This window comes from Microplitis mediator, chromosome 5 (assembly GCF_029852145.1).
Source record: "Microplitis mediator isolate UGA2020A chromosome 5, iyMicMedi2.1, whole genome shotgun sequence".
Taxonomy (NCBI): Eukaryota; Metazoa; Arthropoda; class Insecta; order Hymenoptera; family Braconidae; genus Microplitis; species Microplitis mediator.
The window spans coordinates 6,514,215-6,531,896 of record NC_079973.1 but is presented as its reverse complement, the minus strand read 5'-3'; the positions used below and the strand labels follow the sequence as shown (position 1 = coordinate 6,531,896).

The window sequence follows — 17,682 nt, the reverse complement described above, 5'->3', positions numbered from 1 at the left end:
ATGTAAATTTATCATTATCACTATTTTTATATAAATCTATTGGGAAAAAAAAATTTTTTTTTTTAACAAGTTTAGTGTTTCTTTTAATTGTTTTGTTAAATGAAAATAATTAACGGTGAATTTTTTAAAAAATTGTTACAGAAGATGACAATGAGACGGGATCAGAGGGTGAAGACAGCAGTGGTGGAGTAGCTGTCAATGAGTCAGCCGTTGATTTGACTTCGAATAGATCAAATTTAGAGGACGAAGATGAACGTGAGCCGGATGAATTGCCAATGGAGGAGGACGATGAGGAAGTGGTCGATGAACAAGATGATCAGGATGAAGATGAAGAGGGTTCACGTAAGCAAATACGTAATCGTCAGGATGCTGAAAATAATAATAGTTTTATTGAAAGTGGAACGTCAAGCGGGTTATTTTCAGTGCCCGCGGGTACAAGCCACGTTACCCTTGAAGCACTACAAAATACCAAAGTCGCAGTGGCACAATTTGCAGCAACGGCACTTGCCGGTGGTGCAGATAGTGAAGCAGCATTACAAGACTTAGCATTATTACAAAGTACACTTTATACACTACAGCATCAGCAAGTGTTTCAATTACAATTGATAAGTCAGCTACAGCAACAATTATCAATAACACACACGACCGGTGCGCCGGGTCAACCAAGTGCTGTAGGTTTAGTGCAAAGTGAAACAGTTACTGATACAAAAGAATTATCAACGCCACCGTCTCCGTCTTTACATCATCAGAAATCATCGATATCGTCGAGTTTAAATTCACCGCCATCGTCACGACCTGCAAGTCATCATCCGCCGTCATCGCCGCTCAATGTACCGGTCGTATCCCATCCAGAACGACCGTCTGGTTCGTCGACAAGTACATCGCCGATAAGTTTAACGATTCCCACAGTACCTAGTATTGTTAACTCAATATCAGCATCGACTAGTGTAAATACCTGTACGACATCCAGTAATACTATGACGTGCGTACAGACGCCGGTGTTATCACAGCATCAAATGCCAGCACTTTGTTCTATAAGTTCGTCACTCGCTTCGTCCATCATCACCAACAATGATCCGATGCCGCTAAACGAGCCAAATACACTGGAGATGCTCCAAAAACGTGCGCAAGAAGTGCTAGACAACGCAAGTCAAGGTCTATTGGCAAATAATTTAGCGGACGAATTGGCATTTCGCAGCGGGAAAAGTGGCTCACGTTTATCACCATACGATTCAAAATCCGGCGGCGGTAGAGGCGAACCATTCTTCAAGCATCGATGTCGATATTGCGGGAAAGTCTTCGGCAGCGATTCAGCCCTTCAGATCCACATAAGGTCCCACACAGGTGAGCGTCCCTTTAAGTGCAACGTCTGCGGAAGCCGATTCACCACCAAGGGAAACCTCAAGGTCCACTTCCAGAGGCACACGGCAAAGTTTCCGCACGTTAAGATGAATCCAAATCCCGTGCCTGAACACCTCGACAAGTACCATCCTCCTCTGCTCCAGCAGCTCGCGGCCTCCGGTCAAAGACCCCTTCCGTCACCTCCACTACCCTCAGCGGCACCGCCTACCGCTGGCTCGGTACCCTCACCTCATCACGCCTCGTTTCACCCAGCCTCGACTCACGGTTTTCTCCCACCCCCACACCACCCACAGCCTCCTTTACCCCTGAGTCTTGCCCTACCGGCCGCCGCAGCAGCAGCCGCAGCCGCTGCTGGCATGCCACCAACCCTTTACCACCGAGGACCAATCGTTAGTCAACGCGACGATCAGGATCTCCCGGAGAACCTTAGCAAATCTACTACTACTGATAGTACTACTACTACTACTGCTAATAATAATAATAACATTAATAATAATAATAATAATAATAATAATAGTAATAATAATAGTAATAGTAATAATAATATTGATAATAATAATAGTAATAATAATAATAGTAACAATATAAATAATAATAATAATAGTAATGTACCGCCACCACCACCACCACCACCACCATTACCACCACTATCACTACCACCATTATTACCATCACTACCACCATCACAACCACCGACAGTCTCAATCTTAATCGCTACTACTACAATGACCACTTCGACAGCGGCTTCAACGTCTACATCACCGTCTATGTTAATGCATTCACCCAGGTCGCCTGTCAACACAAATAACGCGTCAATAATACCAACAACAGCAACAACACCACCAACAAATTCTATTTATTCACAAAACTCCCATCTTGCTCATCCATGTCTTATTGACAGACAACAAGAAGAAATGAAACGTGAACAATTATCACCATCTCCGCAAATAAACAGGATCGATGATAACACAAATCAAGGTCCTGATGATTTGACGACGGCGACGATGACCCAGACGACAATGACTATGACACCGACGACGATAATGCCAAAACGTGAACCTGAAGAACCAGTAGATGAAGAACCTCAAGAAGATGAAACCGATGAATTCGATCCGCCATCACCTAGACGCAGTTATCTTGATCGGTCATCACCACTGATGATGTCCAATCAAAACGTCCATATGTCGCATTTACAGTCTTATGAAGACTGCAGTATGGACAGCAAAATGAGTGGGAGACTAGAGCAAGATGGTGATATGGACGGTGATGAAGAGATGGAAGAACAACCGGAAAATTTATCAGGCAGAGGTGGTCATATGTTTCATCAGCAAACTATGGGTTATCATCATCCTGGTGCGTCTCCAGCAAGTAGTACTGCCAGCAGTGGTAGCTTACAAACATCATTTGCCGGCTTACTATTTCCTACCGCACCGCCTGGTCATCATCAACACTTGCCGCCATTTATTCCAACATCAAGTTCGCTAACCCAAGGTACAAATACTTCTGCCCATGAGTCAATGATTATCGATCCATCTAAAGACCCAGCAATTTATTCAAATTTATTACCGCGACCTGGCAGCAACGATAATTCATGGGAGAGTCTTATCGAAATAACAAAAACATCTGAAACGTCCAAGTTACAACAACTAGTTGACAACATTGAACACAAACTTACGGATCCAAACCAATGTGTGATTTGTCATCGTGTATTGTCATGCAAAAGTGCACTGCAAATGCACTACAGAACGCACACGGGTGAACGTCCGTTTAAATGCAAAATTTGTGGACGCGCTTTTACAACAAAGGGTAATTTGAAAACGCACATGGGTGTACATCGTGCTAAGCCACCGCTACGAGTATTACATCAGTGTCCTGTGTGTCATAAGAAATTTACAAATGCACTTGTACTGCAGCAGCACATACGGCTGCATACAGGGGAACCAACAGACCTAAGTCCCGAGCAAATTCAAGCCGCGGAAGTCAATGATTTCCCGGCTGGTTATCCGCCACATCCACTTGCATCGTTTCTACCCCAAGGTTTCCCAGGACTTCATCATCCAGGTGGTGGTGGATTTACCCTGGGATTTCCGCCCACACGACATCCAGCTCTCGAGCGACATTTGCAAGACAACGACATGGACATCAAGGACATGAATATCTACCATCCGAAAAATTTACAATTTCACAATCCGTTCCAGCATCCACGACCCCCGTACTTAGATGAACACTCTGAGGACATGGAAGACCAGGATGATGATGATGAAGACCGACATGATGACGACGAGAGGCTGGAAGATTTACGGCAACGAATAAATCGTCGTCCTTCGACCACTGACATTGATGATGACAATGAAAATGAGAGAGATGAGACTAAAGAATTACCGTCGATGATAATGCCACCGTGTTTTTCTACCTCACTAGCGGCATTGGAAAATCAAGTACGTACAATAACAACAGTAGCTACTGGTGGATTAGCAACACCATCAGGTGGTTCGACATCACCATTAGATCGTTACAATTCCAGTGAAAAAAGTACCAGTCCTCCGAGTTCAATAGCCGGTGGACCACTTGATTTAACTCCTCGCGCCTCTTCCACACCCGGTTCCGTGGTTTCCACATCAACACCACCACCACCATTACCAACACCACTATCACTACCACCACCACCACCAACGTTGCAGCATCATCCGCATCCTTTCGGAATGTTTGCAGGCCTATTGCAGGCAGTAACATCGTCACCTTCGTCTTCGGTTGGTATCAACAACGTCAGCAACACCACCGGTACCAACGTCATCACCACCGCCAACAATAACAGCAGCAGTAGTAACATTAATATTATCAACACCAATAGCAACAGCAATAGCAATAGCATCCAAACAACGACTGGCGTAACTATTAACAACCTTGCGACAACAATGAATGCTGTTAGTCCACCTGGTAATAGTAGTACTACTGGTGGAGGAGCACTTGCATCGTTAACAACATCCGCTGTACTTGCTGCATCCTCGACCTACAATCCGCTCGGCCTCGCTGTTGGAGGGCCAGCAGGTAGGCGCTGCTAGCACCAGGGCGAGCCGCAGTTCCCGCTACACCTTCCTCTCCATATAAACAATATATTTAATAAATTTAATATTAAAAAATAATAAAAGTTAAATCTAAAATACAATGACTAAAGTTCGCAATTAGTATTTTCTCCTTCTATATAACTTTTATTATGTTCGTTATCACGCGCGTCCACTCGCTTACTCCGTTTTATGTAGACTTTTTTTTTTCTGTTAGCTATTGTTTAATGTATTTTATTTTATTTATTATTTTGTATTCCTTTTTTTACGCGAGTTCAACGTACTACCTCGATTGCTAAATCAACTCCCAAAAAAAGTTTGTTCCCGTCTGCGGTCAACCCAACATCCATTAGCCAATGTCTCTTTCCTTAACTACTCAATCCACTGCTATAACTTTTTTAAATATTTTTTTTTTGTTTAATACATATATACATATATATATAGGCGACGGAGGGAGTGGGGCAAAACGGAGTACCCCAAAAATTTTATAAAAAAAAATTTTTTTTTAATGTTTTTTAAAAATTCGAAATTAAAAATTTTTTTTTTGATAAACTTTTTCAAAAATCGAGTGTCAGTTGAAAAATGCTAATGACTTTTGTTTTATGATAAAAACTATTATATTTTTTTTTTCTTTGTGTCCAATAATTCGGGATTCTACGGTTTCGTGGCGCCGCTAAATGACCGCGAATTTTTGTAGAACTCGACGAAAGACTTTTTTGAAGATCAAAATTTTTTGATATCTCGCTTAGTTTTCGAGAAAAATAAATTTCGAAAAAAATGCGTTTTTTTTTAAAAAGTGAAAAATTTAATATATTTTAAAATCTTCAATTTTTGAAAATACATTTGAAGACGAAAATTTCGAATAAAAAATTTTTGAATTAGTCCATTTCTGAAGAAGTTATAGCTTTTTGAAAAAAAGTCTTATTGCATCGAGTTCTACAAGAATTCGCGGTCATTTGACGGCGTCACGGAAACCGTAGACTTCCCTAATATCCATAAAATTTTCGTTTCTCACCTTTTTTTGGAGTACCCCATTTTGCCCGCGAAAATTAAAACTTTTTTTTTCAACGGTAACTGAAAATTTTTTCTATTTACTTTGAATATCATTAAAAAAAAAAAGATTTAACGTGATTGAGTCCTCGAAAATATTTCCTTACGTACCCCATTTTGCCCCCCCCCCTTCCCTATATATATATATATTTCCTAATTTTTTATTTTTTTCCTAGCGTGGTGTAGCTGGACCTAGCACTCCCCTCTTTGTAATCTCTCTTGTATTATCCCAAACTCATAATTGTTTCGTCTAATTATTTTTATGTCATATATTAACCATTTGTATATATATACAAATATATATGAATGGTATTATTTTTATTATAAATATAATTAATATTATTATATGCACTTCAGTAAAAAAAAAGAACAATTATATATGTATAATAATTTTTTTCGCGGTTATTTTTTCATGTGTTATATTTTTTTACTACGTCATTATGTATATTTAATATTGTACTATTATTATTAGTAATTATTATTGTAGTTATTATTATGTTAATATTAAAAAAAAAATATATAAATATATATATATAATCATTTTTTTAAAATTATTATTTTATTATCAATTTTAAAAATAATTTTTTATTCGCGAGTGCATAGAACTGTACTGATAAAAAATAAATCATTTGATAAACAGAAATACAAAATCTATCAATTAAAGCTAAAATCCCTCTCCCATATTTTTTTTTTATTGTACTGCAATTAATTATATTTATACATATATAAAGCTCACTATTTAAAATTTCAAAAAAAAAAAATTGGCAATTGGAAATGAAAAAAAAATTTTGATTATTAAGAAAAAAAAATTATTGAATAATTAAGTATAGAGTAGAGCATTTTGATAAAAATAAAAATAAAAAATAGACAAAAAATAAATAAGTAAATAAAGTAAAATAAATTGTTGAGCGTATGGGCTTACAATGTTAACTGAACTTTGACACGCTCTGTTGCAGTACGTGGCAACACAACGTGTAATATCTGCTACAAAACGTTTGCGTGTAACTCCGCACTGGAGATACACTATCGGAGTCACACGAAGGAGCGGCCGTTCAAATGCACCATTTGCGACCGTGGCTTCTCGACAAAGGTGAGTACACTTTGATACATGTAATCCCTATAACGCGATTGATTTTTTTTATTCTATTCTATTCTCTTCTACAATTCACGTGCAGAAAAAGAGACAAACAAACATTATTTTGCTGACAAAGCACCAACACTTTTAATTAAAAAATTAAAAAAAAAACATGAGCTATTCAATAAATAAAAAATAAATGCGTCCGGTCATAAGTAATTTAAATAGAGGGATTACAGTAACAAAAGATGTATATTAAGTATGTGTACAAACTGAAAATAATTTCAGAATGACGACACGGTGATAAGAACGTGTAACTGCTTGGATACTCAAGATGTTTTATCACGCGGGGCAACAACACCCGCATCAGTTAAACCAAAACGCAACAGGCGACGCAGGACCGAGGAGAAGAAAACCCGGGGGCGGTCATCAGGAAACGGAGGCCGGTGGGCTTTAACTTCTACCTGTGCTCCTACTGCATCAGTCCACTTGCCCCCGTTGATGCCACCCGCCCTCGGACTTCTTACCTCGGACCACGTCTTCCTGGTAAGAGTCACCATTGACACGGGTCTCTCTGCTTCATCAAATTATAAATTACATATATTTATATATATATTAATATTAATATTAGCTATCATAAATGACCGGATGCACGCGCGTATTACACCTCATTAAGCTTTTAATTATTTATTTACTAAATAAACACGCATTGTTATAATTAATTTTAAAATAAATCCCTTTTCTAATAAAGATTTTTCTTTTTAATTGATAGGGTAACATGAAGCAGCATATGCTCACTCACAAAATAAGAGACATGCCGGCGCATTTGTTCAGTGATGCGAAACCACCTGGATCGCAGCTTCCATCTCAGCAACAGCAGCAGCAATCCCAGCTACAGCTTGATCAAGAAAATTCACAAAGTTCGCTGATAAATGACGACTCGAGTCTTCCTCCACCGCCACCACCACCACCACCACCGCCACCGATCCCTCCACCGATGCCTCCGTCTTCAGTTGAGTCCGCGATGCCTCCCATAAAACGGTCGCCTCCCGAAGGTGATCTTCCTGCGCCAAAGAGACCTAGTAAGTTTTGTTAATTATTTTGTTTATTCAACAGCATGCTTTCTTTCTTTATTATTATTTTTTTTTGTTGAGGGACTATAAATTTATTTATTCACTATCATAGAAAGTGGTCATTATTTATTTATTTATATATATATTTTTTTTTTAAGACAATAGACCGCTCACGCTTTACCTCGCAGCTTTCATTGCTATTATTTACTCTCTTACTATTTTTTTTTATTTACAATCATTATATATATTATATAGATGTAATATATATTAATATATAAGAAAGTTTTTCATTAATGAATAACTCAGATTCTCAACTTTTAATTTTTTATATACATTTATATATATGGGTGGGTCAAAAAAAAGACTAATTTTTTTTTTTTAGTTACTGTGAAAATATCTTTCAAGATAAACAGAAATTTGGTAAAGTTTAAGCTCTTAATAATAAGAGGTGTCTTGTGATTTTGGATTTCCCATTTAAATAACATGGAAAAATTTTAAGTTTGGAATTTTATACCTCGGCAATGGCTTATTGTACAGTTAAGCTCAGGATGTAGTTTCGTAGAGAATTAATTGCTCTACAAAAAATCATTTTTTGATAAATTCATCTGTTCAAAAGTTATCAGAGCTCGAAGTCAAATTTATAGTTAATTTCGAGATCTTTTTACTTTTCCAGCGAAACTACCATACTTATCACAAAATATTATAGAAACTTTTTTGTAGACCATTTTATTCCCTACAAATTATTTCCTATGAAGTTTTTTTGAATTCCGCATTGTTTTATAGTTGTTTTGATTTTAATGTCAAGTCTTAAAATCGATCAAAAGACTACTTTTTTGAGAGCTGGACATTAAAATGGAAATAACTAGAAAACAACGCGGAATTTTAAAAAACTTTATTGGTAATAATTTGTAGGGAATAAAATTGTCTACAAAAAAGATTCTGTGATATTTCGTGATAAGTCTGGTAGATTCGCTGGAAAAGTAAAAAGATCTCAAAATTTGGTATCAGGCGTTTTGATCCCCGGACAAAATATTTTGTCGGGGATATTTTGACCGGGGATCAAAACGCATGGAACCCAAAATTTACTATAAATTTGACTTCGAACTCTAACAACTTTTGAATAGATCGATTTATCGAAAAATGATAAGACTTCAAAGGGAAATCAAAAATCACAAGACACCTTAATATTAATATTAAAAGCTCTTATCAAGAAAAATGATTTAATCCATGCTAAGTGTATATATCAGTCAATTCAAATTGTTTTTAATCATTTCAAATCATCTTTCTTAATCAGGGAGCTCAAACTTTGTCAGAATTTTTTTTCATCATCTTGAATGACACTTTCACGGTAACGAAAGAAAAAAAAACTTATTTTTTTTTGCCCACTCTAATATGTATATATATTTTTTTCCAAATAAAAGAATGAAAAATTTTCTCAATATATTTTTAAGTAAAAAATAAATCAGCTTTCCACATAATAAATCCATTTAAATCTTGCTATCGACGCTTGACAAATTTAAAAAAAATGGTAACGGATAAATTTTCTCTGCTGGACAATAAAATAAATATAATCTGTATTATATTTGCTAGAGTAAACTGTAGAAAAAAAAAATGTAAAAAAAAAAAGGTGGACAAAAAAAACAAACACATGTGTGAGTGTGTGGGTGTATTTACAGGCATGTCCAGCAAGCACTTGTGCCAGGTTTGCAATAAGAATTTCTCGTCATCCTCGGCGCTACAAATCCATATGAGAACGCATACCGGTGACAAGCCCTTTCGATGCACCGTCTGCCAGAAGGCCTTCACCACCAAAGGCAATCTTAAGGTACACACACACACTAATACATTTTTTATTATTATTTTAAATGTATATATATATGAAATATATTTATATTTATCTATATATTATCTATATACATTGTTAGTTAGTGTAGTTTTATTTTTCTATATAATGATTAATTGCTCAGTCAGTGTTCTAATATAACTAATCATCAGAGTGACCACTGTTGCTTGTGCACTAACGCCCGCGTTTTACTTGGTACTAATTTTCTGTGTATTATATTTAACTTGAATCTGATATAGCAACAAAGAAAATATATATCAAAATTAATGTATATAATTTTACTGTGAATTATTTTGTTACCTTAATTAGGTGCACATGGGGACACATATGTGGACGAACGGAGCTTCACGTCGAGGTCGCAGAATGTCACTGGATCTACCGCCACTTCCCATCACACCCAAGGACTCGGAGTTTCTTCAGCGACGACCGGATCTCTTTTATCCATATCTACCCGCGCCCTTCCTTAATGGTGTTCAACAAAAAGTATGTTGTTAAATATTTTTTTAAAATGTTTACACTGTTCAAAATTTTTTTAGATTTTCAAAGATAATTGTCATGGAAATTTAATTAAATTTACTAAATTTTATGAACATTAAAGTATAATTTTTAAGTAAAATACAATGCGACTGCTTACCCGAGTCAAAAAACAAATTCGGATTTAAGTCTCAAAGTTCTCAATGAGATTTTTGAAGATTAATTTAGAAATTTAAGATTGACAACAGTACAGAAAGTTATCCTAGTTTAGTCCTCAAAGTAGTAGTTACGACCAATTTTACCACTTTGAGGACTAAACTGGAATAACATAATCTGGATTAGAGCCTCAAAATTCTCAAAACTCACAGGAGTAATTTTATACGCATTTGAACCTCAAAAGTCTCATTCGACGTATTCTCTCCCCTCCCTTTTCTCTTTAAAATTTTTCAAAGTCCGAAGTATAACTTTTCATTCGTTGAGGATTTTGAGGTCTTAGTTATAATTTTAAATCGATAAGTTATTCGCATTTAGACCTCATACTTCTCATTAAAAATTTTGAGTACTAAAGTAGACTTACTTCTGGGCGGCGAATAAAGTATCAAAGGAATTGAGACTTTTGAGGACTAAACTAGAACTAGTGTTTTGACTCGGGTACAAATATATTCTAAGTGATTTCTTAAAATATTGAATTGAATTTTAATTAAAAAAATTTTTAAAATACAGTAAGATAAAAGACCTGGTACCCGATCAGGAAACTGGTACCCGATCACTCTACGCATTTGTATATTTAAATTTAATAAAATTTAGTAAATACAGATATACAAATACATGAGTGATCGGGTACTAGTTCCCTGGTTGGGTACTGGGTCTTTTACCTTCATAATTTTTTTTTTTTTAAAGCTTAATTAGTTTTCGATGATTTGTGAGTTTATTAAATCTCGCTACGAAATTTCTTGTACTTAAAAACTACGCAGAAAATTAATTTCTTGGCGCAAGAATTTTTTTCGTACACTAAAAAATCATTTCTTGCCTCAAGAAAATTTTTTCTCATCCCAAGAAATTTTTTGTTTTCAATTCATAATGAAAAAAATTTTCTTGAAGCGAATAAAAATTTTTGTATCAAGAAATCTTTTTTTCTGTGTAATTATACATGACAGAAAAATTTTTTTTAAATGAAATAAAATGAAATACATGAATAAGAATTTATAATTATATTTTTGACAGATATGAACTGGTTAATAACTAAATTCATTTATTTATTTCCTTCAAATATTAAGGAAAACTTTTAACAGTGAATACAAAAATTATTACTAATATAGAGTATAAATTTCTCAAACATATATTTTATTTATAAAATAGCTTTGAAATATATAAATAAATTCATTTCTTATTACGTGAATACAAAGTACGTCATAGTAGCAGAAATTAAAAAATTTAAAAATTAAATTCGTTATATAAACGATAAAATAAAAAAAGTAGAATAAATTATTAAAAATAAAAATAAAATATTTAAATAATAAGACTGAAAAAAATTCTTCTGTGTAATTTTTTTGACAAGAATCCCATGATCACAATCATCGAAATCAATAAGTTTGCAAGTTAATAATGAGATTTCTCTTCTTAAAGTTCAATAATACCAAAAATAAACAAAAAATTCTGGAGTAAATTTTAGAGTAGAGATTTTAATAAACAGTTAAATTCAAATTATATCAATAAACTTATCAGTAATACTCGCGTAGTCACGCAGTGACTGTAAGTCGCACGTATAAATCAAGACACGTCTGTATTTTCAACAAAATAATTAATTTTATTATAAACAATATTTACTTTCAGTTGAACGAGATATCAGTGATCCAAAGTAACAATGGTTTGCCTGGTACGCATCCCGTAAATGCGAGTAAATACGCAGGTCTCTTTGGAACAGTTTACGGCGGGGCTCCTGGGGGATTCCCAATGGAAAAACCGCCGATGGCACCAAGTAATGGACCAATGAGTGATGGGAAACCAATAATACCATCCGGATCAATGCTCTTTCAAACACCATCGCCATCACACTCACCAGGTACACCGTCTTCCAATACCGGTAATCAAAATTCCGCTAGTGTACCAGCCTGGAGTGGTGAAACTCTTCAGCATCATTACGAACGTGAGGGTCCGTCATCGAGATCTGAAAATAATTCAACTCCACCTACAGCACGATTGCCACCAGCTTCAGCACCAAGAGGCGAAGGATTAGCCGCGTGAAATTTATTCACTTATTTTCATTAATTATTCATCATAATTATTATTTCCTTTTTACGTTTGTCGATTTGCATTTCCTCATAAAACAAAAAGAAAAGATAATTATTTTTCCCAAATCAATTCCTGAAGAAGAAAAAAAAAAACTAAAATATCTTAAACTTTTAAACTGCATTTTCCTCATACACTCAAAGTATTGTATGTACCGTGTGCGTGTGTGTGCGTGTGTGCGTGCGTTATGAATTTAAAAAAATTTTTAAGGACTCGTGTCCTTCCTACAACACTAGTCTAAATATTGTGAGATAAATCGTCAAGCTTTTTCTTTTAATTATTTATTTAAATATTAAAACAAAAAATAAAAAAAAAAAGCTGTAATGATTATTGATTCCGAAAATGAAATTTTAATTAAAATTATATTAAGAAATTGCTCGTACGTATTTATTGTACGTACAAGATGAAATTATAAAGCTACAGCACCTAGACTGAGCTCAGGCTATTATTTTATTTATTATATATACTTATTATTATTATTATTAAAAATTTAAAAAAGTTTTGAGCCACAAGACACGTGGTGCTGTAGATACGATTGCACTTTACGCATATGACCGTCCGTTTGCGTCATTGATGGGTCAAATATATTGTCTTAGGTTGATAAAAAAAAAATTAAGATTAATTTATAACATTTACTCAAAATGTTATTATAAATATATATATAAACATAAAACATATATATGTATATATTTATAGGTACATATACATATTGAATGCGATGACTGAGTGATAGTGTGAAGTGACTTGTATACTTTATAAAATATTATTAAAATTATTAAATGGACAAAGTTGTGAATGTGTCGAATGATGAGAAGCATTTAAATATGTATATGTATATATAAACATATGTGTGTATGTAAATATATATGTGGGGTAAAAGTACCATGGGTGGCCACTGGAGCATTTTCAGACATTTAATATTTTATTTTAGGTAATGAAAAAGCATAAAAAAAATTATATTTCAATAGCCCGGACAAAAAAATTGTTTCTAAAAAATTCCAAAAAAGTTCGACATGTGAAAGTTCTAAACTTGAAACAGATTAGAGCCTCGAGTGAAACTTTTGTAATTTTGATAGGAAAAAAAAAAGGTTGTTTAGAATTTTTTGTGAGCGAATTTTGAGTAAAAATTTCGTTTTTAAAAAATATTTCTCAAAAAGTATTTTTACATGAGTGTGAATGTAGCAGACATCAGACAAATTTAAAATTGTAAATAAGTAGAGGAAATAATTTAAAAAACAATATTTATAAAAAATGCACTTATTAATTTCAAAATTTTTTGAATGCGCATTTTTTTTTTAAATTTATTAATAATTTTAAATTTGTCTGATGTCTGTTACATTCACACTCATATTTTTACTGCATTTTACCTTCGCTCCAAAAAAGTTTCCATTATAGAAACCAATTACCCCATAAGAATAAAAAACGTTAATAAAAATTTTCAAATCAGAGATTTTTGAACTTTTTCGAAATTCGCTCATATAAAGTCCTAAATAAACTTGTTTTTTACAATGAAATTTACAAAAGTTCTAATCTGTCTCAAGTTGAGAAGTTCCACAGGTCAAACTTTTTTGGAATCTTTTTGAAACGAATTTTTTTTACACGGAAGTGTGATAAAAGTATTTTCGTATCCATTCAAAAAATTAATCATGTACTGTAAAAAATTTGCGGAGTGAACGCGGATTAAATCCGGAGTAAATTTGGAGCGGGTCACTATTAATTTATTTAATCCCCTTGGAGTGAAATTTGCTCCAAAGGGGAGTTTATTTTAATATTAAAACTCCGAATCGGAGTAAATGATTTGAATAAAATTACTCCACTGAAAAGACAAACTCCCTAATGACTGCGTATGCGGAGTGATTTTTTTTTAACTCCGAAACTCCGAGTGACGGAGTGAATTCGGGTTGAATTAAATTCAATCTGAACTAAATTCATCTAAATAGATGAAAAAAATCCGTAATTACTCCGAATTTACTCCCGATTTTTCACAGTGTCATTGCGTATTGTTTTATTTTAATTTTTGGTGTCAAAAACTGACCCTAAACTGGTCAAAAGCGGTAACTCTACCCTATATATATATGATTTGAAAAGACAGGCAAGTTCTTGTAAGTTGAGGCCGGCCCGGCGATGCCCCTCGCTGTGATATAAGAGGAGCAGCCTGCAATCTCTAAACCAATGTACTTATATTTCTGTACCATAGTATTATCATTATTATAAATTTATTATTATTATTATTAATTAATTATTATATACATATGTAATATTAATTGATATAAATATATATATGCTGGGTGTACGTATCCATCAAACTGTAGCGCAGTGCAATCAATAATTGCATCAATGTACAGACAAAATTATTATTATGATTTTATCTTTGTTAAATATTAACGAAAAAAAAAAAATTAAACAAAAAAATAAACAAATTAATTTTTTTTCGTTTTTTTTTCTTTCCTTTGTGTGATTTTAAAGAATTAATTTCCCGAGGCAATTGAAAGAATTTTTCTTATATATGTTCAATATATATTTATATTTTATTATTTATTTATTGTGCATTTTTATTAAAATTTAAAATTTATAAATTTTAATAACTGAATGTTAATCGTTACAAAATAAATTGCATTTTTTTTTAATGACTAAATTTAAAAATTTTGTTTTTATTTTAATGCACAAGGAAGTTGCGCAATTCATAAAAAAAAAAACAAATAATAATAATGAGACATACAATCAAAAATAATTATTTTTTAAGGTAATAATATTTTTAAAAAAATAAAAAAAAGAAAATAAATAATTATATCCCTGATTGTTTATTACTTCAATATAATAAATTATAAATTATTCTTCCGTATTTCGTCAGCTATTGCGTCAATAATTATAAATTTTATTTGCATATTACATACAATGTCATTTAAACAAAAGATTTTGAAAATAAGTTGAAGAAAGAAAAAAAAAAAGTTGTAATAATAAACAGGAAATCGCGTCGATTGGCGACGTGGAATCATATCTACACTTTTATATTTTAAAAAATAATAATAATGAATTGAATAAATAATTATTGAGATATATTTATACATTGGTCATTAATTATATTAAAATCAGCTCTCAATAATTAGAATCTAAAATGTGTCCGCAAAAAAAAAAAAATTAATTAATTAAATTGTCGTAATGACATAAATTTTATTCTTCGTTTTTTGTAGACTCGAAATAACAAAAAAAATTAAATAGTAAAACAATTTTAAAAATTTACTAAAATGGCAATCGATCAAATTTTCATGATACTGAAGTTAGCCGACGTCTGATAATTTTTGAATTTTTTTTCAAAACGATAAATCATAAAAAAAAAAAAATTGCACCCATACACGGAAAAAAATAAATAGTAAATGCAACATGATGGAGTCTTGGTTAATAAACATGATGAAATCATGTTGCGTCCACATGATTTGTCATGTTTCGGCTACATAACAATCATGTTGCGGTAGCATGAGAAAATCATGTGGCAGCAACATGATTTGTCATGTTTCGGCTACATGACAATCATGTTGCGGTAGCATGAGAAAAATCATGTGGCAGCAACATGATTTGTCATGTTTCGGCTACATAATAATCATGTTGCGGTAACATAAGAAAATCATGTGGCAGCAACATGATTTATCATGTTTCGGCTATATGACAATCATGTTGCGGTAGCATGAGAAAAATTATGTGGCAGCAACATGATTTTCATGTAGCCTTAATAGCATAAAATAAAGCTGCAACAACTAAATATTTATGCTTCAGAAAAATTATTTATTATCAAGCAACTAGATTTTTTCTTTTTATAATATTGCAGATGAAAATTAGAGTAAATTATCAAATTAAATCATTTGTAAATGATATTTTTGCTTAAGGGGTTAGGGGTAGTAAGGATTTTCAAAAAATCGATTTTTTGCTTGATTGTTGCTTGATAATAAATAATTTTTCTGAAGCATAAATATTTAGTTGTTGCAGCTTAATTTTATGCTATTAAGGCTACATGAAAATCATGTTGCTGCCACATGATTTTCTCATGCTACCCCAACATGATTATCATGTAGCCGAAACATGACAAATCATGTGGATGCAACATAATTTTCTCATGTTTATTTACCAAGACTGCATCATGTTGCATTTACTATTTATTTTTTTCGGTGTAGTTTTATTAATTTTCGACATGTGCATATTTTGAGTTTTTTTTTTTTTGAATTTGATTTGTAGAAAGAAATCCGAAAATTGTTAATTGTCAGTTAACTAGGAGGTTTCACTTTAAACTTAAAAAATTGATTCAATCAATGAATATTAATATTTAATAGAAAAGTTTTTTCTGCCCTCCGGCCGGAAAGTGGCAACTTTCGGGCCGCTGCCCTAAACGAAGTTGCAACTTTCCGGCTTCGTCGAGCAGAAAAATAGTATACGCACCTTGGCCAGTAAAAAAGAAAGCCTCAGACCACATGTTTGTCAGCCTCGGCTTCGCCTCGGCCAACAATTACATGTGCTCTGAGACTTTTCTTATTTTACTGGCCTAGGTATGTAATATACTATTTTTATCGTTTAATTAATTTATTATTTTAATTAAAATTTCTTTGTATAGTTTAATAAAAAAAGATCCAAAGCGTTAGCAATTTAAGAAGGCGATCAAAAAATAAATAATTAAAAAAATAACAGATGTTATATAAATCATAAAAAATATAAAGCATACACACAACAAAAGTCTTTGTAACTTTGTCGTTCTGCATCAATTACTTGATGACAATTAATATTTACAATAATAATTATAGTTATTATTATTAAACGTATGATGATAATATATACAATAGGAATGTAAATATATATTTAATTAAAATAGAATAATTAAAATAACTTAAAAAGTAACGAATTTTAAATATTGCGATATAAAGTTTTAGATAAGTGCGTTAATTATTTTTAATTCAATTTTTTTTTTTTGGTTCGTTTTTTTGGACTATTAAATATATGACGCACGATAAGTTTTTATCTAAACATTTAAATATAAAAATAATAATAATAAAGATGTGATGATCGCTCGTGTCTGATTTGACTTGTGAATAAAAATGAACGTGATTAAAAGTAATAAATTGTGAATGAAAAGTGTTGCTTATGATTATGTTACTGTAAATATTGTATAATCCGTGTATAAACGTCATTATTAGTTATAAATATATCACCGTAGTTAGTAATATTACGGATCATTATTATAAATCTATATCACTACAATAATTAATAAATCATGATTATTAATGAACATGACTATTTTAATTTAATACGAATCTCACTTAAAGAATAATTTCCTCATTTTAACCACTGGCAGGATAATAATAAAATTATGTTGTTTTATCAACCTTCTGTCCATAGCGCTATGAGGGAATCCCCGCTTTTTATTTTAATTATAATTCGAGAAAAATTAATCATTACTTTTCTTAACCGATT

At 32.7% G+C, this 17,682-nt stretch overlaps 1 protein-coding gene across 5 annotated transcripts in view; it reads left to right on the top strand.

The window, feature by feature from the left end:
• Nucleotides 1-17,469, top strand: part of LOC130667707 (homeotic protein spalt-major-like) — a 65,280-nt gene extending 47,811 nt beyond the window's left edge. For 3 of the 5 annotated variants that reach the window (XM_057469499.1, XM_057469500.1, XM_057469498.1), the window contains exons 2-8: nucleotides 142-4,410; nucleotides 6,431-6,564; nucleotides 6,838-7,095; nucleotides 7,322-7,631; nucleotides 9,299-9,447; nucleotides 9,775-9,948; nucleotides 11,773-17,469. In XM_057469499.1, the coding sequence (XP_057325482.1) occupies nucleotides 142-4,410; nucleotides 6,431-6,564; nucleotides 6,838-7,095; nucleotides 7,322-7,631; nucleotides 9,299-9,447; nucleotides 9,775-9,948; nucleotides 11,773-12,183 (5,705 nt within the window). In that variant the 3' untranslated portion in view covers nucleotides 12,184-17,469. The remainder of the gene's footprint in view (nucleotides 1-141; nucleotides 4,411-6,430; nucleotides 6,565-6,837; nucleotides 7,096-7,321; nucleotides 7,632-9,298; nucleotides 9,448-9,774; nucleotides 9,949-11,772) is intronic. The other 2 variants (XM_057469501.1, XM_057469502.1) reach the window with 2 other exon arrangements.
• The last annotated feature ends 213 nt before the right edge of the window (nucleotides 17,470-17,682 follow it).